The following is a 27,636-nucleotide window of genomic DNA, read 5'->3' on the forward strand; positions in this document are numbered from 1 at the left end:
TCAAAATAGCTTGAACAGCACATCCTGAAACCCCAGCCTGCTTAAGTATTTGCCTGGTAGAGACCTTGCTGATGCAGTAGAACTGCCCTGTGTTTTGTTGCAGTGCTCATTTTTTTTTTTGCCATGGTTTATGACCTGTGACATGAAATTGTCTTCCATACTCTCATCTTATGAGCAGTTTGGCTGTTCCTCACCCAGTTGTAAACCTCCTACAAAGCTGTTTCTATTTCAGTTAATGACTGCATATAAAATTGATGAGCATTAGCACCTGCTTGGTATAACTGGTTAATCATACACCTGACCCTGATCCTACGAAATCCCTGCCATTTACAAGTGTACAAAGTGTGCAAAAGTAAGAATTAAAAGTCACACGGTCATCAAACTAAATATTGATTTAATTTAGATTTCTCTTCTGTTCATTTACTGGAAAAATTGAGAAGAAATAATTTATCAACACTTATTTTTGGAAAGCTTGCATGTTATAGTATCTCAGAAAATTTGAATATTGTAAAAAAGTTTAATATTGGAGACTTGTGATAGAAAAAGGTGAAACGAAGGCCATTCAAGAATTTGGTGGACATTCACAAAGACCTGATTCACATAGAGAATCTGTGGGGTATTATCAAGAGGAAAATGAGAAACAAGAGACCAAAAAATGCAAATGTACTGAAGGCGACTGTCAAAGAAACCTAGGCTTCTATACCACCTCAGCAGTGCCACAGACTGATCACCTCCGTAATCTCTGTAATCTGGAAAGAAAATGGAGAAAAACTAAATTGGAAGTATTTAAAATTGCATATAAAGACAGTATGCTCAGCTACAGATGCGCTACAGAAATGCTGCTAGAGCTGAGCACCTGAGCAAACTCATAGAAAACAACAAAAAAAATTAAAGGTTCCTTTTCAGTACAGGACTAAATTAACAACAAATCAGGTATCTGAAAAATGTATTCCATCACAGTTTAGTAGTGAGGACTTTATACAATTCTTTACTAAAAAAATTTAAAGTATTCAAAAAACAATTGTGGAGGTCCAACCTCTGACAGCATCTCCTGATCCAATCGTACCTTAAACTCCACAACTACACTGCTTTAGACGTATAGGACAGGAAGAGCTGTATGATGTTATTACCAAAGCCAAATCAACAATATGTCCGTTAGATCCCATTCCTGTAATATTCTGATGCTTTCGGTAATGTTATCAGGCATATAGTATGGGTGGGAACCTATACTATATGCACTTTATGTAACTTGCACTCTATGCACTTTATGTAACTTGTGTTTTAGCTTAATGTTGTTTTGTTGTTTGTTGTTTAGTGTAGCACCAGGGTTCTGGAGAAACGTTGTCTAATTTTTACTGTGTACTGTGTACCACTGTGTATAGTAGAAATGACAATAAAAGCCTCTTGACTTGACTTGACTTGACTTGATATTCGGTGTGTTACGGTACTGTTGAAAGGAGAATAAAAGTTCTGGTAAGAAGTCATGGTGGGCTGTTGCGTTGTCCATTTAAGAAAGGTTAATGTTGTACATATTAAACGACAGAACAAGTCCAACTAAACTACTAAAAGAAGTGTTACATATAGCTAATGAGCCTCTTCTGTATAATATTAACTCTTCACTATCTTTAGGTCACGTCTCTAAAACCCCAAAGTTAGCAGTTATTAAGCCCCTCATTAAGAAACCTAATTTGTATCCAAGCACACTATCAAATTAAGAATCTGACTCTAGAATCTAAGATTCTAGAAAAGATTGTGTCTGCCCAGTTATGTTCCTACTTACAAGAGAACAATATCTTTAAAGAGTGCCAGTCAGGTTTTAGGCCCCATCATAGCACAGAAACTGCTCTAGTTAACATATGACCTGTTTTTAGCTTCAGACCAAGACTACATCTCTTTGTTAGTTTTGCTAGATGTGCTACATTCGACACTGTAGACCATGATCTTCTCCTAGATCGCTTACAAAAATGCATCGGCATTCAGGGGCAGGCATTAAGCTGGTTTAAATCCTACCTGTCTGATCGTTACCATTTTGTAGATTTAAATGGATAGCTATCCAGGTTAGTGCAAGTAAATTATGGAGTGCCACAAGGTTCAGTTCTAGGATCCTCGCTTTTCACAATATACATGCTTCCCATAGGAAATATTACTAGAAGGCATGGGATACCCAACTATATGTCTCATCAAAACTCAACTGGCTCGGATAACTGAGTGTGTCAAAGAATTAAAAGATTGGATGACTATTAACTTTCTATGATTAAATTCTGATAAAACAGAGATTTTGCTCATCAGCCCAAAAACCAGTACACAGAAGTTTCAGAATTTCAACCTGCAATTAGTATGATGTTCTGTATCTACTAGTTCAACATTAAAAGATCTGGGAGTTATTTTAGACACCAACTTGTCTTTTGAATATCATATCATCTATAATTACAAAAACAGCCTTCTTCCACCATAGAAATATTTCTAAGCTAAGAAACATGTTGTCTATATCTGATGCAGAGAAGCTCGTCCATGCATTCATGACCTCCAGACTGGACTATTGTAATGCATTACTAGGTGGTTGTTGTGCATCAATAATAAACAAGCTACAGTGAGTCCAGAATGCAGCAGCCAGAGTCCTCACAATGTCGAGAAAATATGACCATATAACCCCAATCTTATCATCCCTACACTGGCATTGGCTCCCATGTATCTTTCCAGTCTTTTAACAAGCTACAATCCATCATGCTCCCTGAGATCTCAAAACTCCGGACTTCTAGTAGTTCCTATAATAGCAAAGCCACTAAAGGTGGTAGAGCATTCTCAAATTTAGCTGCTAAACTTTGTAATAGTCTTCCTGACAGTGTTCGTGGCTCAGACACACTCTACCAGTTTAAGTGCAGATTAAAAACGTATCTCTTTAGCAAAGCTGACACATAACACACATAACATATCATAACCTTGTGCTCCAGTACATCTGATCACATGCACATTATCAACTTGTGCTTGTTTATATCATGAACAGCAGCTACTCTAATTCCTCTCTGCTTCTCTTTCTCTACCCATCCCGAGGCATCCTGAGGTTTCTCCAGCCCCAGTCACGTCCCACCTCATGAAGATTATGAATATTTAAAGAGATAGATGCCGACCCCGCAAACATCCCGAACCATTTGGATCTGGTGTTGGATCTGTGATGATTGTAAATGTTGAGATATTTTATGAGTTCCTAAGTAGCTCCTGGATTGATAACCTCAAATGACTGTAAAAGACTGTAGAAAGGACATTACTCATAATCTTACATTCCAGTGCTCATGTTTAGTTCTCACTCTCCAGTGTTCTGTATTGTTTAAAAACTATAATCACACTCTTGATATCACCCAACTGAGGATGGGTTCCACTTTTGAGTCTGGTTCCTCTCAAGGCTTCTTCCTCATATCATCTAAGGGAGTTTTTTCTTGCCACAGTCGCCATGCTGCTCATCAGGGATAAATACACACCATTCACCTTAACTGTTAATTTCTTTAAAGCTGCTTTGAGACAATGTCTTGTGAAAAGCGCTATAGAAATAAACTTGACTTTACTTGACTTGACCTATGTGCCATGCTGAATTGAGGTAGTAATTAAAGCAAAAGGAGCCCCTACCAAGTATTGAGTACATATACAGTAAATGAACATACTTTCCAGAAGGCCAACAATTCACTAAAATGTTTTTTTGATTAGTCTTATGAAGTATTACATTTTTTTGAGATGATGGGTTTTTGTTAAATGTGAGCCAAAATCATCAAAAGTAAAAGAAATAAACACTTGAAATATATTAGCATGTGTGTTATGAATCTTTATAATATAAGAGTTTCACTTTTTAATCAAATTAATGGGGATAAATGGGGAGGGTTGCGTTATGAAGGGCATCATGTGCCAAATCAAATATGCGGATCACAAACCTAAATTGTATACCAGATTGATCGAGGCCCGTGTAACCGTGTCACGGGTATTGTTAGCCAACAGGGTACCGGTGGAAATTGGGCTACTGTTGGCCGAAGGAGGAGAAGGAGAGGAGAAAGACGACTACAGAGACAGCAGAGAAAGAAGAAGTGTAGAAGAGTGGAGGTTAGGGTGGGCACTTTAAATGTTGGCATTATATAGTGGAGGTGAAGAGAGTTCCTAAAACGGGGATGAACATAAAGCTGGAAGTTGAAGGGGTGATGATAAATGTCACCAGTGCTTATTCTTACGGAGGAGAAGGAAAAATTCTGGAGTGAATTAGATGAAGTGGTAGAAGGTCTACCTATGAATGAAAGATTGGTGATTGGGGCAGACTTTAATGGGCATGTAGGTGAAGGAAACAGAGGTGGTGAGGAGGTGATGGGTAGGTATGGCTTTAAGGAGAGGAATGTGGAAGGGCAGATGGTGGTAGATTTTGCTAAAATGATGGAAATTGCAGTGGTGAACACTTATTTTAAGAAGAAGGAGGAGCATTGGGTGAAGTATAAGAGTGGAGGAAGGTGCACACAGGTGGGATACATTTAATGCAGGAGAAGCAACCTGAAGGAGATTGGAGACTGTAAGGTGTTGGCAGGGGACAGTGTAGCTAGACAGCATTGGATGGTGGTCTGTAGGATGGTTTTGGAGGTAAAGAAGAAGAGGAGTAGAGTGAAGACTGAAAGAAGAATAAGATGGTGGAAACTGAAGGAGGAAGAGTGTAGTGTAAGGTTCAGGGAAGAGGTCAGACAGGGGTTTGGTGGGGGTGAAGAGGTGCTGGATGATTGGGCAACTACTGCAGAAGTGATAAGGGGGACAGCTAGAAAGGTACTTGGTGTGACGTCTGGAAAGAGAAAGGAAGACAAAGAGACGTGGGGGTGGAATGAGGAAGTGCAGGAAAGCATAAGGAGAAAGAGGCTGGCAAAACAGAATTAGGATTAGTGTGAGAAGAGAAGAGTGAGAAGAGTGAGAATAGTTTGTTGAGAAAATGAAGAGAATATTTTGAGCAGTTGATGAATGAGTAAATTGAGAGAGAGAAGGTTGGATGATGTGGAGATAGTGAGGCAGGAAGTGGATAGGATTAGTAGGAAGGGAGTGAAAGCAGCTATTAAGAGGATAAAGAATAGTAAATCAATTAGACCAGATGACGTACCGGTAGAAGCATGGAGATGTTTAGGAGAGATGGCAGTGGAGTTTTTAACCAGATTGTTCAAAATAATTTTGAAGGTAAGAGGATGCCTGAGGAATGGAGAAGGAGTGTGCTGGTACCGGTTTTTAAGAATAAGGGAGATTTGCAGACCTGCAGTAACTACAGGGGAATTAAGTTGATCAGTCACACAATGAAGTTATGGGAAAGAGTAGTGGAAGCCAGGCTGAGAGAAGAGGTGACCATCTGTGAGCAACAGTATGGTTTCATGCCGAGGAAAAGCACTATGGATGCAATATGTGCTTTGAGAATGTTGATGGAGAAATATAGAGAAGGTCAGAAGGAGTTGCATTGTGTGTGTGGATTTAGAGAAAGTGTATGACAGGGTGGCGAGAGAGGAGTTGTGGTATTGTATGAGGAAGTCAGGTGTGTCAGAGAAGTATGTGAGGGTGGTGCAGGACATGTATGAGGACAGTGTGACAGCATTGAAGTGTGCAGAAGGAATGACAGACTGGTTCAAGGTGGAGGTTGGACTGCATCAAGGATCGGCTCTAAACCCTTTCCTGTTTGTAGTAGTGATGGACAGGTTGACGGACGAGGTCAGACAGGAGTCTCCATGGACTATGATGTTTGCGGATGATGTGATTTGTGGTGAGAGTAGGGAGCAGGTTGAGAAGAGCCTGGAGAGGTGGAGGTACGCGCTGGAGAGAAGGGGAATGAAAGTCAGTCGGTGTAAGACAGAGTACATGTGTGTGAATGAGAGGGAGGGCAGTGGAGTGGTGTGGCTGCAGGGAGAAGAGGTGGAGAAGGTGGAGGAGCTCAGGTACCTGGGTCAACAGTGCAAAGTAATGGAGAGTGTGTTAGAGAAGTGAAGAAAACAGTGCTGATGTTGAGGCTTTCGTTGGGAGTAACGTGGATGGACAGCTTTAGAAATTAGTTTAATAGAGGGACAGCACAACGTGAGGGAAGCGAGACTGAGATGGTTTGGACATGTGCAGAGGAGGGACATGGGGTATATCAGTAGGAGAATGCTATGGAGAGAGCCACCAGGAATGTTTTAGTTGGTTTGAAAGAGGCAGATGTAAAGGACAGGCTTGGCATGGTGATGGATGATCCGCTGTAGGGACCCCTAACAGGTACAGGCAAGGAAGATAAATATGCATATGCAGGTATGAGGTAATGAGTAATGATCTGCTCAGTGCAAATGACACAGTGTGTAAATATAGAGCATTGTGCAGAGAAATTAGGTTGAAAAAATATCCAGTGACCAACAGGATACAAAGATCACATAATGTCTATAAAGCTAAATGTGAAAAAGCAAGTAGAAAATGAGGTATAAGGCAAAAAATTAAGCAAATGACAGAAGTGCAAACAGCATTAATAATGTATTTATTGCTTAACATTATTCAGGTGAAGACTGTGGATAAATTCTGGTGTTGTGCGGTGGTGTAGCAGATGGATTACAAAAAGATCAGGATAAAGTATTGGGGTTTTATTACCTTTCTCTCTGTGTTCTTTTGCTTTATTTGGGAGGCTACTATTACCAAATGTACCAGTTACTGACTGTAGTACATCAATTGCAGTGGACAATGTGTCAGTCACCTCATAACCACATGTTAAGTAAATAAATTTGGTTTACCCCAGGACAATTGGTATAAAAGGCAAACTAGCAAGACTGAGCAACACTATCTGTCAGAGATACGTAATAATAATATTAAGTTTAAAGTTTATTTTAGACATCCATGTCAGAACCATGTTTTTAATACGTTTTAAAACACATTATTTAGATTTTATTAAAAAGAGCTCAACACACAGTAATGATCCTATGAAAAATGCTCAGAATGGTACAAAGATGTAAGGTTGTTGCTGATTTATTCTAGCCCAAAATATCAGTGACCATTATTGCAGTGGAATGCCCCAAGGATTGTAACCCATATTGCTGGCACATCTGTAACACATCACCAACAGTGACTGAAAAGGCATATGTAAAATACCCTTCAAAATGACTTCAGCTAGACTGTGCACACATTGTTTATGTAAATGTACTCATGACACAAAGGCATTTAAATGGACATGGTTAAAGCTTGACCTTTTTTTTTTTAATATTTAGATGAAATACAGCATGGATTATGTAGGGTATGACGGACTAGACATTTCAATCAAATTTAGAACGCAGCTACCAATGTGTTTTTAGGTTTAATTTCTTCCCCATCATTCTCATTATGCCATTGGAGACCATATACAGGATATAATGCTACTGATTGATATTAAATATTTGCCACACATTTATTATCAGCCATTCTACAAGGTGTGCCCAGTAAATCCAAATTTAGCCCAGATATCTGGAAAACATGATTTAACATGTGGTAGACTGCATTCTACACATAGTTGTGGATGCCTGCCTTTGTGCCTAAACCTCTTAAAGTGTACAAATGCATCTTTAAAAACTGCTTATGATTTATCCAAGACTTGCATAACATATTAAATGTAGTCTCCAAATAAGCCTTCTCCTGTTATCATACCTAAAATGGAAATCCCAGGAGTAAGACATAACAGGTTTTGTCCACTAGAGGTCCTCTTGAGTCAACAGAAAAAAAAAATGGGTGTGGGAATTGGCAGCACACTTTGTTTTGCATTTATATTTAACTTGATCCTTGTTTTTTATTTATTTATTTATTTATTATTTTTTTTTTTACACTGTATTAATCTAATTAGGAAAATTGCAATACACAAAAACACTCCAGACAGTTTTCATATTCATCTATAATTTTTATTCTTTAAAATACATAATGAACACTTCCTGTTCACAAAGTCATAGTCTGAGCTTTATTCCTGAAAAACTGAACAGATTCCTGGAGATTCCTGATGCTGTCACTTCATATGATCTCCTCTCAGTAAAAGCAGAAAAGGCAGAAGAGTAAGTTGTAAAAAAAAAAAAAAGAAAAAAAAAAGAAAAAAAGAATAATAATTAGGCAGGGGGGAAAATAAATCAGGAATCGAATTAGAATGAAAACGAGGGCCATTTTACTGATGGACAAAAAGCACTAGCACTACATAACAAAATATATCATATGTATAAACAAAGCAGCACAATTCCTCGAGCCAGTCAAAGCTTTATAAACATGAAATAACCACAGATTTGCTGCTACCTCCACATACACACAACGTCAGGCATAAGGGGCACAAGCACATCAGTGACTACATGTAAAATCGTTCTGGGTGGAGGGCTGATCTCATGCAGATGAGCACAAAGTCATTCTCTCTCATCATGTAATGAAGGCGAGCGGTTCATTTGAGGAATACGATGATTACATGGCGTTAATCTGAAATTGGGGATAGAGGTGGTTCATGCCGGGCTTCAACACTTTCTCAGTAAGAAAGCTACAAACAGAGAAAGACATTCCTTTCCAGAACCATTAGACTATTCTTTTATTTATGAGCATATTTAAGAATATGAATAAATGAGGATACACAGTGGTGGAAGGCAGAAATGATGAATCCTAGACAGAAGGAAAGAGAAAAAGGGGAACATGGTGTTTTATGTTTTTTCGTCACTGGTGAAGAAGAACTTCTATGTGCCCTAGCTGGGGGAGAGGGCGGGGCTGGGCTCGGCGCTGATGTTCACCAAATATTCACTGGATTTAAGACTGGCTAGAGACTTGCAGCTTGGCGAAGAGGCCAGAGACCCACACAGGCCCAGCATAGACGGAGTAGTGTCTTTCACTAGGAGGAGAAAAAAAGAAAAAAAACAAGCATAATCACATGCAAGAAACCAGGATTCTTCTCCCACAGTGGAATTGGCAGACCTGCAGTGTGTCACCCACTCGCAGGTCCTCTAAGATTTGTCTGTTAGGTCATCATTTTATATATATATATATATATATATATATATATATATATATATATATATATATATATATAGAGAGAGAGAGAGAGAGAGAGAGAGAGAGAGAGAGAGAGAGAGACTCTGTTTTCTTGTGTTTACCTCCAGCGCACCATTCAGTGTCACCATTATGTTTCCCATCTGTCTTTAGAGACTCTTTTGAGTTTAGACTGGCTTCACCAGAGAGGCTCAAACTGTGAAAACTTCTCCTAAACAATGGCAATTTGAGGACAGAAAGCACAACATATATCTCATAAATACATAACTTGATTGCATTCACATTAGCCCAATACCCAGTTATACACTCACCGACGGAATAACTTTACGTCCCGTTGGTTGTTTGTAGCTCGTGTAGACGGCCACTGGTTAACCAAGGAGACTGAGAGGTCTTTTGACAAATGGGCCGGTTCGCATGGAATAACACCAGTCCTTCAAGACGTACAACACCAAATAGAACGAAAGAAAATAATACAGACAAAAAAGGGACAGAAAGAGAAGAGGATCATATGACTGAGGAGGTAGGAGTTGGCATGCATAAAATTCCATTCGTCAGTAAGCAGTGGTGCATTTGTTTTTTAATTTTACGCCACTGGAGGCGTTTCTGTATGAGATCTGTGTGTGCGCATCTGTATAGTACAGCCGAGTGCAAATGTATGTACACCCTTAGGGCGATGAAATGTAATTTATAGCAAGACGTTTGGTACGTGTGGCATGTTGCCTTTCTCAGTTGTAACATTTGCCCCATATTTTTTGTTGACATTTTTGTTGGAACTCTTCCAGTCAAATCAGGCCTGCAAACCAAGAAGGTCATGATGATGATTTTAGTTCATCATCATCATGGTCCACTGTTGCCTTGCTGCAGGATAAACCTTTAATTTTTAATTATATTTAAGTGTTTTTTTTTTTCCCAACCAAGAAAAAAGAAACACACAAGGATGCACATTTTTGCACTCAACTGTAAGTATATTGCATATGTGTCTCTATGTACAGTTGTGCTTGTAGCTCCAGAATGATAGCCTCAAGCTCTTTCTTCTCCTGTTGGCTCTGCATTTGCAAATCCTCCAGTTTCGCATTCAGTCTCTTATTCTCTGTCTCTACATTCTTCAGCTGTGACTCTCGCAGTCGCACCAATTCTTCCAGATAACCCTATAAAAATAGCCACAATACAAATTTCTATATTATCATATACAGTAGGTCATATACTAGTGTATAGCAATCAATAAGTCACATGACCAATCTATTTCAAAGCATTGATGCTACCCCAAATACATTCTAGATCAATCCTGCATAATTAAACCTTCACCTTCTGGGCGTAGACAATCTTGAACCTCTGCTCCATCTTGCGACACCTGGCGCTCCAGCTTTCCTCATCAGTGACGAGAGGGATGTAGGGATGCTCAGCCACGCTGTCTTCACTCGCACTGCTGTCCACGCTGCGTCGGTCCTCCTCGTCACTCAGGTAGTCATAACTACAGAGAGCAACATCATCACTATGGCAATCAGAGCTATAGCACAACCTTAGCAAAGGTATCAGCGTGAATACAGAACAAACTATTTCAATGCAACTAGAAAATGTATTTGAAAAAAGAAAAAAGGTATTTATATACTATATATTATATGCAGTTCATACTAGTATTTGCTTAATAGCTACTGCATATCATATATCCACTGCGCATTGATTTGCTATTTATTTATTTACTGTATATTTGCATCGTGCTTCTATTTGCATCTTTTGAAAGATCTATCCTTTTACACTGTATGGACAAAAGTATTGGGACACCTGACTTCTCCAGCCATCGGAGGTGGCAAAAGTACACACATCCTTCACTTAAGTAGAAGTACAGATACTCATGTTTTTAAATAGTCTGGTAAAAGTTGAAGTACTGACTATACTTTTTAATCAAGTTAAATTAAAGAAGTTTGGGCTCTGACATGTTCTTAAGTAAAAAGTAATCTTTACTACTAACTGTTTTAGTGTCATGCTGGTAACTGGACCTCACATCATATACATTTAATCGTGATTAATCGCATGATTGTCACGAGTTAACTCACGATTAATTGCAACATTTCAATCTGTTCTAAATGCACCTTAAATGAATGCTTTTTAATGCTCTTATCAACATGTTTATGGACAAATATTGATGCTTTATGCAAATGTATGTTTATTATTAGTGAAATCAAACTCAACATAGAGCATGAAGACAAAGTATTCTTGTAAAGGTTTTGCAGTTATTATGGTGTTATAAATGGTGTAAATCATCAGGAAACCAAGTTAGAGTCTCATTAGTTAGAGTTAGTTTTTAAGTTAGAGTTTCTGCCATCATTTATTTCTCTTAAAATGTTCTGCTTAATGTTAAACTGATGCTGAACTCTATGTTGGTGCTAAGTAGATACCACCAACCGCAATGGTGGTTCTATTTTGAATAAGGCCATGGGTGAACACGCTATGACCCACGTCTCCCCCATTGATCAGTTTCAGCTTTGAAAAGCTTTTCTATGCTTCAGCCACTGTCACTAGATAAGTTATAACATGCAGTATTCTCTCTCAAACTCTCAGAACCATACAACTTTTAGACTATTTGTAGCCATAAGATACATACAACATCTAGATCCTTATAATATATCTGTTGTAAATTAGCATTTAAGCTGCACTGGAGCCCTGAACTCAGTTCAGGACGTATTTAGTACAATCACAGAAAACCCTGTATGACATTACCTTAACTAAAGATGACCAAAATCAATAAGTGTTAGTTCAACTACAATCCAACTAGACTAGTTAGGTTATATTTGTTTTGTTGCTACACACATTATGAAAAACTACATACTATAAATTATAATCTTGTGCAGCTAAAATACATTTTGTTGCTCTATGCCTCAGAACAGAGCAGACAACAGCATAACCTCTGATATACAAAAAACTGTGATATACAGTTATTAGCCTATTTCATTAAAAGCATTAGCTTATACTATCCTCACTGATGTGACGTCACTCCATGTCTTGTCATCCCCACCCCTCCTTTTTTTAGTGTATGAGTGAGGGAATTTTTAGAGTCCCGACCAGGATCATTAACCGTTACATGATATAATAATTGATGCAACCGATCGAAGGAGCGGTGAAAAAACAAAACTAAACTAAACAAACAAAAACTTATATTAATTTATTTCTATTTTTTGTGGACGCTGATTGAACCCCAGGCCTCCTCACTCTACATGAGTACTTGACTTATCTAACACCCTTTGTTGCTAAATGAGCACAAATCCCCACAAGCACACTCCAAAATCCCCAAATAGTGAAAGTTATTATAACAGCAAATTGGGACCAAATGTGAAATGTGATGTTAAAAAAGTACATACACATTTTGTGGTCCGGTGTCCACAAGATTTTGTCTATATATTGTATCTATCCATCTGTCTGTCTATTTGTCTATAATAATAATAATAATAATAAAAATAACAATAATAATAATAATAATAATAATAATAATAATAATAATAAAATAATAAATAAAAGTGATTATTTCAAAAGTACAAATTAATTTATTAATTATTGGATAAAAGTGGGCCATGTGACATGGTCTCAGCCAATCAAGAACATTTAAGAGAAAGATGTTTTTAAATTTGTGTCTCAGAACATTTTCAGTTAGGTATTTAACAAGATCATAATGACATTTTGAATCTTCAAACCAATCTGCATTTAGAGCTACCGTAATTTTCGGACTAAAAGCCGCTCCTTTTTTTCCCACGCTTTGAACCCCGTGGCTTAAACAACGAAGCGGCTTATTTATGAATTTTTCCTGGGTTTTTCCCGGTTTCACAAACTTCAAGCCAAAAAACTGAACCCCATAACATTAGACCAATTAAATTTCCGAACGTAAACGAAAAAACGCACCTCACCTGTGTTCTGAGCTACACAGCTTCGGGAGAAAAAAGTTTTTTTTAAACGCACGACGATGCCAAAATAAACTTCCGAGAGAAATAGTTGTGAAAGGAAGGAGGAAGACAGTGAACAATGACTTTCTTGGTCGGCTACTGTTTAGATACAAGCCGCTGTAACGCGTTGAGTCTGAGTGAAGGGAGAGCTCACTAACTCCAGTTGCAACAGAAATCATATAAGCACAGACAGGTTTCCAAAACTCCTGCTTTTTTATATTTCTTGGCAACAGCGTTACCGGTTAGTCAAAGAAACTTAGAAATGAGCATTAGAAAATAATAAGGACATAATCCTCGGTCTTGCACACATGCAGTAATACCGGAAGAATGCAGTGCCAGGCTATTCCCAAAATGCCGCTATGCTCCTAAAGAAAGCGCAACATATTTCACCCGTTACACCGTGTGTAATGTGTCTTTCATTAAAGCCTGTGTGAAGTTCATTAGTTTCAGTGTAGACACCTGCGGCTTATAGACAGGTGCGACTTATTTATGTTCAAAATAAAAATATTTTTTATAGATTTTTCCCACAGTGGATCTGCAGACACTCATTTACCCCAAGGTACATTTTCTCTACTCTAAGTTACATAATATCATTAAGGCCTGTGTTTTCACCTATTAATGAACGATATCAAGTGCTGGAAGGTACTTCTGCATACCAGGTCTTGCTGATTCACACAGTATTAGAAAAGAAGGTCCAGGTTGTCCAAATGATCCACAGTGTGACTTACTGTGTTAGTCTTTATAAGCCAAACTAATACGTTTTTAGGATGTTTTGTAGTGAGAACTGCTCTTATAGTTTATAATAACGGTTTTTAAATATTTCCTAGCTAGCAACAATAGGGCAATATATAAGACATCAAGTTCGTCCCTACTCTGCTAACCGAGGAAGGAACACCACATCAAAGTCTGCCAAGAACTCCATCAGCGTGCTGTGGACAACACATCCTTCATGTGAAGGATCATTGCTGATGATGAAACATGGGTGTACGGGTACTGTTCGAAAGAGAAGGGGTCTATGGCACGCTAGTCTTATAACTTTTTGATACCACTTGCATAAGCTTGCACACCCGTTTCACTACACTCAGAATAATAAAATCTGACAGTTTTCTCACCTCTGGGTAAATTTCAGGTATGGTGTGTAATCAATCACAGCAGGTGTCTTCCCATCCAATACCTCTCCTTTTAAACAGAAACTGAAATGGAGTGACACATGGAGTATATATTAACAGAACATGTAAAATACTCCATACTAGTCTCTGAAACAATTTTAGAATGATTTAAAAGCATTTTAACGTGTATTATAGTGAATGGTAATGCAGAAAGGCATGATCGCAAAGGAAATTATAGATTGATTTTCACCTAAAGTCAATAGCACTAAGTCCAATCAGCATCCCTGTGAGAACTGTAGCTTCCTCTCTCAGCATGATGGCACCATCATCATAAAACTTCCTGCACAAACAAAGTAATGTATTTGTTAAACACTCATAGCTTGTTAACATAGCCAAAGTTCCAAAATAATGTACTAGCCATAAATCTATATATCATTCGAATATACATTTTTCATATAGAGTAAGTTTTGGAAAATCTAACCTTGTGGTCCGAGTATCTCTTAAAGCCGTGGCAACATATTCTGACAAACGCTTCTCCATGAGGGCCATCCGAATCCATGCCCGGCCCTACAGAAGTAATCAAAAGGATTATTGAGGATAAATAAAAAAGTGGCTCCACTGTACATTTAGTACTCAATTATACAATGGTTATTTTTCTTTTTTGGGCCTCAAAGCCCTTGAAGAACCAACAATCATTTAAGGATAGGTATTTTAGCATAAGACTCTTGCCTTAGCTCGAGACGTGCTGATGTTTTCAATGTTCTCGATGCTACTGATGCAGTTGTTGTGAACTTTACCACAGGCCAGGCGAACATAATCCCAGAAACTCCTCTGTCCATCTGAGCTGAACCAACCACCTGGACCTAATCAAACAAACAATTTTTTTCATGATTTTTAAGAAAAACAAAAAACAAACAAACACTCACTTTGGCAACCAAAAGACAGCAGATGTTCACCTTTGAAGCGGTGGCTGAGTATGTGCTCCAAGATTGCAGCAAAGTTAACAAACTCTTCCGATGAGTCATCAATGGGCTCAGCTGTATACTTCTCCAATAGAGTCTTTACAGAAAACCTAAATTAAACAGGAAGAGAAAGAGGAAAATGTGTAAAATATTGTATTACTGCACATTACATTGAATAGATACACAGAGAAATGCTACACAAAGAGATGCTGTAGAATTGTGTTGACACACACACATAGGCTTCAGTTCTCCAATCTAACTGAAGGACTAGGAGCTTTGGGAATGGTGCCATGGCAGGCAACTGAGGTCACCCTTAATTGTCCTGTGTACTAAACAATGCACCTCTTCAAATGGCCTGCCTATATTAGCAGGATAGCGATCACAATCAGAGTCCTTGTAGCCCTACCCAATCATGCATTGCTATTGTTGGCATGAGGACCTTTGTCCAGTTGCCTGTTTTTTTTCCTTTCTTTATAAGATCAGCTTCACGGTCTGAAAGTGACAGAATACCCTAAACAAACACCCACACACTCTACATCTCTCCACCCACTCATTGAAAAAGCGATGGCCTGATCTATTTATTGCTGCCTTCAGCAGGAGCACAGCAGCTCTGGATCTCCTCAGTCTCACAAGGTTTTATACCACAGGAAAACCTGTAGGGTTCTGGCATGCAGAGACTGCACTAATCCACTCCTACACAACCAAAGTGGAGAAGAAAGAGAGAGACTGAGGCAGGGCTGGCAGCATCTCTGAAACCAGCACAATTCATGTCTTCATGGGGAACACCAGCATCACCGAAGGCAAGACAGCCCTGTCTTTGGGTGGTTCCTCTATAGCACGTGGCAAAACCTCCATCACCATGGGCAAGTCTACGATCACCCGCGGTGTGACCACTACCTCCATGGGGGACTCCACCATCACACGAGGCAAGACTACCATCTCCTTAGGCAGAGCAAGCTTCAGCAGAGGCAAAACCACAACCTCTTTTGGAAAGGCTCTGATGTCCAAACGCCGAACCACTTAAATGGCAAAAAGCTCCACAACTGCTGTAATGAAGAGCAAGTTTTCAAAAGCAAGGGGGACAGTTAAGGACAGTGAAGCAACAGAAATTCAGGAAGGAGCAACTGGAAACAAATCAGGAGAAAAGGCATCCATTTTGTTGAGAAAAACTTCCTTCATAAAAGGGAAGATGAAACTGCTGAGAAGCAAGAACGCCATCTCATGGGGACGAACTGCTGTCTCGAGAAGCAAGACCAATTTGAAGAGGGGAGAGACAGCATTTACGGTGGGTACAACCACAATTACACATGGGGAGACCACTAGTTCCTTAAGCAAGGCCACTTTAAGTCGAGGAAAGAAGTCTGTAACTGTAGTAAAAACATACCTCAAAAGAGGCAAAGAAACTCAATGGAACGTCTACTGGGATTTACATCTTTGACTGAAACACATTTTCCAAATAAGACTTCGGAATAAAAGAACGTTCACGCAAGTTAGTTGATATGTGAGAGCAAGTGTATTGCCTGTCTGATCAGATGGTATAGAATAAGTTGTTATTGAATCTTAAATCAGGTTGAAGTCTTGTATGAAATGTTTGTTCCTGAGGTGGAATATGGTTGAAAAGTCTGAACTGATTTAAAGAAAACATTCATTTTATGTGATAATGGGAATCATCAAAAAAAAAAAACTGATTCTAAGGTCATGAGTGTAAAGTGTGTTTGAAGCAAGTGTTTGAATGCTTGGTGGGCTGGCAGGATTCCAGTAGGAAACAGCTGGTGTGGTGTAATGTGTGTACACGAAAGAAGTCATGTGTCTGACGAGAACCAATAATGCAACATTCTGTTTTAAGAGACTGTCTTCTATATGACAATAGCAAAAAGACTTAATCAACACAGAAAGCATTTGATACTATTCATATATCGCAACATCTGCTATGTTCATGTAAACAAACTAATGTTAAATTCAGCTAGAGTAACCTTTAATAAATTGTACTTTAAAATAGCTGAAAACTTTGTTTCTTCCTTTTTTCTCCTCAGTAGAGGGAATCACTTATTAGAAATCCCTGTATCAGAAGACTACAGCTCTCTCTAAGGAGCTTACTTTTGTGAAAACAAAAAAAAAAACCCAAGACTGAAGACTTGAAAACACCAAAATGTGATTGTGTTTTAAACAATGTTTTTAAATCTATCAGATCGGTCACTCAAAAGTTGTTCTTTCTGCTAGTTGTCAATCGAAAGACAAACCATAGACTATTTATAGGCAAATTTTCATACCTGTTCCACAAGTTGTACCCATGTACAGTAATACCAGAGACAACATTAGGGAACAGTTCTACCACAAAACAATGCCAAGGATGCTTAGTGATGTCATCATCGATTGTATCTCTCAACAATGTGTCCTTTAGTTTGGTCCACGGCCTCGCATTGCCAGCGGTACAATGGAATCCACTGTCCTACTGGCCCCCCAGATACGGCTGCGGCCTCCTACAGCAGTTTTATCCATTCACTTCATACAGGGGAGGTATGTGGCCTTCTGGAGCCCACGCCGTCCTTCTCAACAACGGCTTTTTGCTGCTCCATGGGGGTTGTACCGAATGCGCTTAGCATTCTGGTCCCATCCCAGCACTTGCTGCGTGGATCCGTCACACCCTGCCAGGCATTGTCTGTGCGAGTGTGCTGCTACAAGGATATGTGATGAGCCATTACATCTTCATCCTGTGAAACCAAAGAAGCAAAAAACCTTCTCCAGGGTGAAGAAACAAGATTTAACACCAGCGTGCTTAACGTTTCCCAGACTGGCTGCTGTGGGAGGAGATCCCCTGCTTCTCCTCCTCTGCCACGAATTGCTTCTCCTCCACTATGGGTAACACCAGCTTCACAGAGGGCAGGACAGCCCTCAACCTGGGAAACACATCCATCAAGAGGGAGAGAAGCAAGATTTTGATGGGCAACAGCTCAATCTCGCGTGGAAAGAGCACCACTTCCCTGGGCTCCTCAACCATTACTAGTGGCAAGACCAAGATCTCCCTGGGGAGTGCTTCTTTCAGCAGAGGCACCAAGACCACATCCTTCCGAAAGGCATTCTTGCCCAAAAGGAAGACCCTTTAACAGTGATTGGAGCCAAATTTATTGGTCAAGGGTGTGTGGGGAGGGTGTGGGGTGCCAGGAAAGTGAAGCGAAGTTTTCTACAGTGTATTAAATACAGAAAATATCAAAGAGAACTGAAGCCAAAGCATCATCACAACGGAATTCTGAGGGGGTTACTTTGGGCATCAGGCGTTTTTTTGTTTTGTTTTTGTTTTTACAACACCCAGAAACTTTGGGATTGAATTTGACATCAAGGTTTCTTCTGTTCCAGCAACTGCTTTGGATTAAGTCAAAGATGCAGGTTAGTGAGTCAAGATGCTAGTGGGTTCCAGTATAACCTGTTATGTTCTTCAACCTGTTTGGAGCAAATGATATGCAATATTTAACTATGCTGCTTGCAGTTTTCTGGTGTTCAGATGCTCTTTTGGCTTACAGTAATGACCAAATATGATCTCAATAAACCAAATGAATCAAGTGTCAGGGGATATGGGGGACTATAAAGTATCATATATGGTGTTTGAGTGGAAACCTGGCATAATCAGAGTTTTGGACAAAGAACAAACCAAAGGCACAAATATATTAGTAAAAGCAAACATTTGTTCCTTAAATAAGAAGGAACAATAGAACTGTAAATTAAACTAAAATTAAATTCTGAAAAGAGGCATCATAATTGCAAGTTTCTACTTGGTAATAGTTGTTTAGAAACCAGTGATATGTTGCATATTGTGTAGTCATCTGCAGTGATGACAAGGTTTATCAAAGCATGAATATCATTATTCGCATATAAATGCATGTAAATCAAGAAGGCGTAAATATGTAGGGCTTCAAACAAGTGTGGGCAAGTGCATGGCTAAATCATTGTCTTCCAGAAGACAAGCTAGCTGAAGAAAAAACTTGCATGCCTCAAATGCTAATTGGTGAATAGCAGCAAGATGCTCTTGGTACGATTTGACACTGACAAACAAATGTACAGCCACAACAAATGGCTTTTGTGCCTTTGCTCACCCCCACCATGGTAGCATGCCAAAGGGAAAGCCATGCTGTGCCCCTTTAAAAAAGTCCCTCAGAAAGGCAGTTTATGGCAGTTGAATGCACTTTAAACTGTCTTCGACATGTTTGCTGTAATAGTACAAAAGTGATGATTCTCAGTCTAGACATACTGCCTGTATGTTTCTATTCCACATTCTCTTTTTCTCCAATAGCTCACTATAACTCCTAATTTTTCTCTCCTCCATTGCAATCATCTCATCACCCATCACATGTTCTTCTGCTATCTATTACTCAATTGATATTTCTAACACGTTTCTTTTTTCCTCCCCTCCCTGTCCCCATCTCTCTATGTGCCTCTCTTCCCCAGTACTTGCAGGATCAGCTGACTTTTTGGAGTGCCATCATTCTTGAAGCTCAACAGCAAACCTAAGATCAACATTTAAAACTTTTCTCAAAAAACCTTTGGCATTACTTGACAAAACCACACCAAATCAGAGATTTATAGTAATCTAAATTCAGTTGATTTTTTTTTTTTCATAATTAAGCCCATAACATCCAATATTCAGTTTTGCATCACATATGATGAAGTAAAATGTCTATAGCATGTGTTAATTAAATGGTAAATGTATGTAAAGTCTGAGGGTTGGCAAATGCCAAGATTGGACAGTGGACCTCGTAATGAGTCCATAAAGGATTGATGAATGGTTCATATATATAGGAAAGCAAGCAGTTATGGTAAATATAAATGTAAATGTAAGTACAGAGACTGAGAGCATTGAATCTTTACACAAAAAATGTCTTTTGATCCACTCTATACTACAGTGTTATTTCCTTTGTTTGGCCTAGCCTATATTGCTATTATAGTTACTGTATTTACATAATCACAAACTTAAATTCATTCTGCAATGATTAAAGTGAGACTGAAATGTGTATTATAATAAATCTTGCCTGATAAGTCTTTTCTAAAATAAAAGTGAGAAGAGCAGAAGAGCAGGAGCAGGAAAAAAGTCACAGCACTGAAGTGCCTTTTCTTTCTCTAAAGGGCACTCCAGATAACAAGTGGCTCACCTTAAAATACAGCGTTACCTCATGTTTTATACCTTTTGTTCATTTCTTTCTTTTAAGCTTTCCTTATCACCCTGACGATGAGAGAATGAACTCAAGAAAGCAACAAGAAATGAATTTAAAAAAATATATTAATGTTAAAATTGTATTTTTTCTTAGGTTGAACATGCTGCCACCATCAACTTCCCTAAGCATCTGCCACGAGAATTAGCCTTCTATACGAAACAAATTATTGCTTTTCCTTCTATTCGACAGTCTGCAATTCTGCCTAGTTTCCACAACAGCCTTTGTCCTTTTACGCATCTTTACACAATGTTTTAAAAAGGGCCGTTGTTCCCTGAACTTATACTCTTTATTTGCATCTCCAGGAATCAGTGAATTCAGGGAAGAGACTTATTTTATGCTCATTAAAATGTTTGCTTTACATTTTCGCTGAAATCATGTCATCGAAATTTGCATTCAGCCCTCAAACATGTGGAGACTTACCTTAAACAGAGACTTTCTTCAGACCTGCTGGAACTCTGACCTCTCAACTTTGACCTGGAACAGAAGTCATCATGCCCCATGCAAATGCAAACCCCCCTCCCTTCATCACCCTTTGACGATGATGATACAATTTACTTCTGTCTTACTGTCCTTATGTTGTGTTTTATATTACTGTATTCCTATCTTATAAATCTAGACCATAATAAGCCAATGTGTAAACAGCCACACATGCTGAGACAGGATCAGCACCCTCACACTCTATATAACTTTGGGAAATGAAAGCCAAAAACTGATCCCAGTTAGCAGTACCTTAATGTCCGTACCAGACGTATGCACCTCTGTAGAATGTGCTGTAAAGCACAGATACAGACGAAATACCCTAAAAATACTTGTTTCATTTTGAAAAAAAAGGTAATTGTGAACTGTGTTACTATGTAAAACTGTGTGTAGTGTGGATTGTGTCTGTGAAATGTGTGAAAGGTGAAAAGGTAAAAAAACTACATCATAACTAATGCTTTAGACATTAATGCTGATCCACCACATATGAAACAGGTTGGATTAGAACAAGCTGAGTCTTACTGTAAAACCAACTGTGTTTTTAAAGTCAAATGGGCTGTCATGTGTAGTCAAGCCTGTTCAGATAGTGGTGCTAAGAAACTTGTCCCAGATACAGAATGATTGGACTATTCTAAAGTTGCCATCCTATAAAACACAGCCTCGCAATCGTGGTCTTTGGAAAACTCCTTGTCTTTCACATTTTTGAGTTTTCCCTGATCCCAATACATCTGATTCAGCTAGTCAGCTAAAAAAGAGCTTTACGTTGACATGGGTGAACAGGGAAAGCATAAAAATTGTGGAAGACAAGTAGTGCAGGATTGTAACTAGTTGGTTCTCTAGATAGCAGTATCATGCTGCTCCCTAGAGGACAATAAAATCGACTTTTGAGGCATTAATCCACTGCTGATTTCTGATATCAGAGGAACCTCCCCAAAATGAGCAACCTTTTGATCAATACAAATGAATAGGCATTTCAATTCAGAACACAGCACCTTAGAATTAAGGGACATGGACAACCAAGCTGAAATCCAGACCGAGAAACACAGTAGGTTTTAGATATATCACATTTTAAGTCCTTAGAAACTAATTTATATAGCTACCCTAAAATGTAATAGTCATTTACTGTTGCGATGTCTATTCTATCAACTATTAACTCAATTTCAGGGTTTAACCTTTTTATTTTTTTTTATAGTTCTATTCAAGTCCTTGTCTTGTGTAGCTTGTCTTTAAATGTCTGAAATGATATTGGTCTTCATGTGGTCGAGTGAGGGTTCTGGAGGAAAAATGACCACTGTCTTTGTCAATGAAAACTGTCTTTGTGTTTTCTGAAATTCCATTATTGAAGACCACCCCCAGCCCCTCTCTCTCTCTCTCTCTCTCTCTCTCTCTCTCTCTCTCTCTCTTGCTGTGTTAGCATGTTATCTGTCTAACCAGTGTTCAATAGATACCTGAAAAGGAAGGTTCTGACTGTAATGTTTGTTTATTAAACAGTTGCTGACATTTGCCTGTCTTTTTTTTTTCCCAAACTTTTTTCAAATTTGGGAAACAACTATACTATACCTGAAAGACACAGAGTACCAAAGAACGCTTATCTAGCTATATTAAGTAAGGTTAATGCTTTTACCAAAGCAACTAAAATATCTACTCCTTTATATACCATGACAGCATGGTGTGTGTTCAGCTAATTAGAAAGAGCCTAGGTGCACAGACTAATAGCTTCATATCAATAAGATAGCATATGGTCCATGAGACTATTTGACCATTAGACCCTGAGTCTTATAAGTGTTAATTCAGAGGCTGTAGAGGTTTGAAACCTGACTTAGGGTATCTAAGAAATATTCATCACCCCCTGATCACACTGAACAAACTTAAAGGATTATTAAATTAAAATAATATTATATAGGACAGAAAAATATGCTGTGCAGGGACATGTTTGGAAATGTGGACCTCCTTGCACTATGCATTTCAAGTTGTCCTCATGTACAGCTCCACCTGTAGAGTCTTTGTTACCACTGACTAACACACTGTAAGCAAAAATGCTCTAACCTTCAGCTAGTACACTTCTTTGTTTTTTGTTTTTTTATCTTAGTGGACCCTGTAAAGCTCAGAAGGGTCCTCTTTCCAGAACTATCCAAGCAAAAAGCAGAAACCTCTACCTATTCAAAGAATTTGTCAGTTATCACCAAGTGTGTGGTCCCGCAGGCAAACATTTAATTCCACGGGATATAAATATGAACCCCAGATGATTCATCCACAACTTAACTACACTACATGGGTATTTTCAAACTTTATTATGAATGAAGTCTTGATCAGAATGTACTGAATTTAAAGCTACAATTCAATTTTTTTTTTTTTTTACTAAAAAGGACCTTTTTTTTTGTTGTAATATAAGTTGGACGAAGGCAATTTGTTAAGGAATGACAAATTTTGAAGGAGGTAAACATGTTTCACTTTTTTAAAGCTTGAACCAAACAGGATCACCTATAGGTCTTCAATTACTCCAGTAACTGCACTTTCATTGTTTTTGTCCTTATTATGCACAGTTTCTATATAACTAAACATGATCCTTTGGGGAATATATCTTGCATATATATTCAGCATGCTTGCACTTGGTATCAATGGACAAAGTGGGAACAAAGACAAAAAGACAAACCTATAACGTCAACTCAACATCAGCTAAACTGATGATAAACTGGGTTTGCTAGAAGTTTATCCCATTCTCCATTAGATCACATTTCCACTACAAAACTTCCAGATAATCATACATCAAATGCCTAACCACTGCTATATAACTGTAGCATATTAGAATGTTTGGTACATGGATATCATTCAAATTAACTATTATAATTTTACATTGGGACCAAATTTTTTTTCCCATTGTATTTCACATTTAGCAGCAGAATAAATGACACAAGACAAAGGCAAATAACAGAGCAGTCATCAGAAGAGCTTATTAGAAGTTTTGAGCTGCTTGGGTGTGTCATGTTCAGATTCTTCCATGATCAGCTGGATCTTCAAGAAAACTAACGTTGATATTTCAAATGATCTGCATCGAAAATATCCATGATAAAGCCACATTCTTCCTTAAAACTGAAAAAAAAACCACTCAATATATAGATATATACCATAAGGCACAACTAGTAAACTTGGAGGGAAACCCAACCGCCCTGATTGTACTAAACATGGTGACATGAAAAGTCATACTTAATTGAAAGCACACAGACTTTCAAATGGCTTTTCAAGTTGTTTAAGTTGTGCCTTTTTAGCAATTTGGTGGAATTTGTGGGTGGAAGACAAATCTAATCTGGTTTTGTAACATCAAATGGCTGCATCAATAAAAGATTAACATTTATTCCAGTTTAAAAATGTCAAGATATATAAATACATAATAATCCTGTTTACCATTAAAACACCAGCTAATCACTGCTCAAAAATTGCATTGGCTTTCTCAGTTAAACAGAAGCAGAATTTCAGAATACAAGTCTTGATTTCACATCTTATTTTCAGTGCTTAGTTTTACAATTACAAGAATGTCAAAACCTACTATGATGCCCATATTTTTGTTCATCAATATAATTAGCTAGGATTGTTAGATTAAGATTTAGGTCCATGTGACCATCTGAAAATATTTATCCATGATAGGATCAGTATCATTAAATCTTTTTTTTTCCCTCAGAAAGTCAACCCTTTAGAAAGTCCTGTTCTCAGGTTCAGTGTTTTAGTCCCAGTCAGAGTTGCAGAGAATATGTATCATTAGAATACATCCAGGAGAGTGAATGAGTGGGTGAATGAATGAATGAATAAATGAATGAATGAATGAATGAATGAATGAATGAATGAATAGGGTCCAGGGATAGGGTCTAGAGCTTTCGAACCATAGACCAGGACGAGGGGATACTGAAGATAGATGAACGGTGGCTTCTGGTGGCACATGACTGTCCCACACTATTGTACATTATTGTGGCAGGCTGGTGGTCTGTGTACTTCAGTACTTCCTTTACAGTCACACATAATTTCTGCCACATGGAAATCATTGATATAACAAAAAAGGCTTCATGATTCGTGTTTTGGTACGCCGTCAGCTTAATCTTAACCACGTAATTACAGAGTGAACCTTAGAGACAGTCCTCCATCTCCATCGAAATAAACACAAACAGACACACAGACAGATTTATGGATAATGGTTGGACCAATAAATGCAGTGTGATGTCATGAGTATATGTTAGATGAGGTAATGATCATGCAGGCTCACATGAGGTCCTTCTAAAGATGTGATGTAAGATGATGATGATGATGATGATGACGATGACGATGATGGATGCACAGAAGATTAGCTGAAGGTGAATGCTTTAATATGGTATGCACTGATTTACATTTTAAGCAAGATTTCTTGAGCGTTCACTTCCTTTAGTGATTTCTATCAACCTCCAAGCGCAGGAGTCCCACAGAGAATGGGCTTTATTGCACCATATAGCATTTTTTAAACCCCTGAGCCATATTAAATAAATACACAGTCACATATTACATCTATGAAGCGCAGGTGTGTCCATAACGCAGGCTACAGATGCCGCACAAATGACGGTCAGTCAAATCGCTTATTCATGCAGCACTGCCCCTTAGGCTCCTCATGAAGATGGAGATGCAGAGCGACGCGGAGGACACGGAGCCGAACATGGATGTTGGCTTGAAAAAAAACCCCACAGAACCCGAACCCTTACCTGCAGACAGTGATGAGGTTCTTGCGCTCCACCGCCACGTTTCTGTTCGACGCTTTTTTCGACGTTAGACCCATAGCCATCGCGGTGTGCACGCAAGCCGCTTCCATCCGATGGAGCCTTAACGCTTCGAGCCGTGAGCCTCCAACCCCTCCCTTTGGACCAAAACACACCAAACACACGTTTCACACGCCTCCTATCCCCCTAAACACCACAGCACATTTCTGAACTTGTCCTCAGATTTACTGCAACCATGCACATACCTGCAGTAATGACAACACCTGGCACATCTGCATCAAATATAATCTCATTCTCCTTTCCCAAACACAAACCAGTTCGGCCTTTTCTGAGATATTTTATAACCAAAATATTAATTATTATAATTTTTTTTTAAATAAACCACCTTGGATTATGCATATAATTCATATAATTGCATCCAAAAGAAACCCCAACACACACACACACATATATATATATATATATATATATATATATATATATATATATATATATATATATATATATATATATATATTTACCCGCATATATATACCCCTATACATACCATAACGGTGCACTTTATTCTCCCACCCGTTATTTGACTCGGGTTGCCACGCAGTGCTGAATTCAGCCCGAGAGCTCGAATAGACAGCTGGTATATGAATATTTATATCACCACTTGCAAATTGCATAATCTAATACAAAAATTTTGTGTTCATGCAAAGCCCTGTAGCTTCTTTATGCTTCAAAGAAACAGACATTTCAAAACACTGAGTTGAATATCAAACTACGTCACAAATCTAATCGTCACAAATATAATCTGCCTAGCAACAAGCAGCTGATTGGGTGTAAATTTAGTATAGATTTACACCAAAAAAGATTTGCTTTTAGCTTCTTTTTTTTAATTTTGGTGCGTAATATATTTTTTGTAAGTATTACAATGACAAGTATTAAATAAATTAATACGTATCAGCAAGATCACAGATCACAGATCCATCATTCTTGTATTTTTGTGTAATTCACTATAGTTTTCATATTTGGATAATGAGGAAGCAGGTATGCCTGGATGATTTATTCATCACTGTTAAATAAATATCTTTAACCTGGAACCTAAAAAAGAAATATTTACCCTATTCTCAATCTCAGGATTATATACACTATATAGACAAATGTATTGGTGCACTGACTTTTCCAACCATCTGTGGTTCTTCTCTAAACTGTTACCACAAAGTTGGGGCACATACAGGGGGGCAATGAATATGACTGCATTACGTTTTCCTTTTAATTCAACTACGAGACCCAAACCTGTTCCAGCATGATAATGCCCCTGTACACAAAGCGAGCTCCATGAAAATATGGTTTGGAGTGAAAGATCTTTAGTGGCCTGCTATAAAGCTCTGAACTCAAACCTACTGAACGCCTTTGGGATGAATTGGAATCCTGGCTGCACCCAAAGCCTCTTTAACTCTCCTACATCAGTACCTGACTTTACTAACACTACTGTGGATGAAAGAACACAAATCCCCACAAGCACACTCCAAAACTTAGTGGATCATCTTCCCAGAAGAGTGGAGGTTATTTTAACAGCAAATGATCAATCTAAAGTCATGCTGAGGAAGTAGCACAGTATAAAAAACACACAATGTGATTTTTTTTTTTAAAAAATGGTGTTTTAAGTACTTAATGAAAATGTAATTTGTATACATTAATATTTAATACATTGAGCTATTATTTGAACAAAGTCCCTCGTTTTGGACACTTTAGATTAAGGTTTAAAGAGCGTTTAACTGGTTAATTATTTAGAATAATATTGACTTTTCAAAATATCAGGTTAAACACCAAACCACGTCACACACCAAAAATTTAATCTGCTGTCACACACACCTGATTGGTTGATATTTATTTTTTTCATTTCGCTTCATTTATGCCCTTCTTTTTTATTAATAAGTTTTAAATTGTATTAAATTATATTATATATTAGTATTATTATTTATAAGTATTCTTAATTATATGATATACTATTTAATTTTATATATATATATATATATATATATATATATATATATATATATATATATATATATATATAGTTGTTTTGTTTAATTTCCATTATTATAATACAAATATTAGAGATAAAACTGTGTAAAGAAGAATGTACATCTTCTGTATTCAATACCATCTCTGCTTATTAGCCAATCATGAGGCAGCAGTGAAATTAATAAAACTGCAGAAAAAGGTCGAGTTACAGTTAA

At 38.1% G+C, this 27,636-nt stretch overlaps 1 protein-coding gene across 1 annotated transcript; it reads right to left on the reverse strand.

Moving 5' to 3' along the window:
* Window positions 1-7,852: 7,852 nt before the first annotated feature.
* rundc3aa (RUN domain containing 3Aa) lies at window positions 7,853-26,086 on the reverse strand. The gene is made up of 12 exons (XM_046866386.1): window positions 25,950-26,086; window positions 25,388-25,539; window positions 14,983-15,098; window positions 14,756-14,889; window positions 14,508-14,593; window positions 14,277-14,366; window positions 14,030-14,110; window positions 10,291-10,456; window positions 9,976-10,133; window positions 9,297-9,416; window positions 9,090-9,196; window positions 7,853-8,827 (listed from the first exon to the last, which is right to left on the reverse strand). The coding sequence occupies exons 1-12, from the start codon at window positions 25,950-25,952 to the stop codon at window positions 8,685-8,687; spliced, it is 1,356 nt and encodes a 451-aa protein (XP_046722342.1). The 5' UTR covers window positions 25,953-26,086; the 3' UTR covers window positions 7,853-8,684.
* Window positions 26,087-27,636: the final 1,550 nt, after the last annotated feature.

The sequence above is a fragment of the Silurus meridionalis genome, chromosome 14 (assembly GCF_014805685.1).
Source record: "Silurus meridionalis isolate SWU-2019-XX chromosome 14, ASM1480568v1, whole genome shotgun sequence".
Lineage (NCBI taxonomy): Eukaryota > Metazoa > Chordata > Actinopteri > Siluriformes > Siluridae > Silurus > Silurus meridionalis.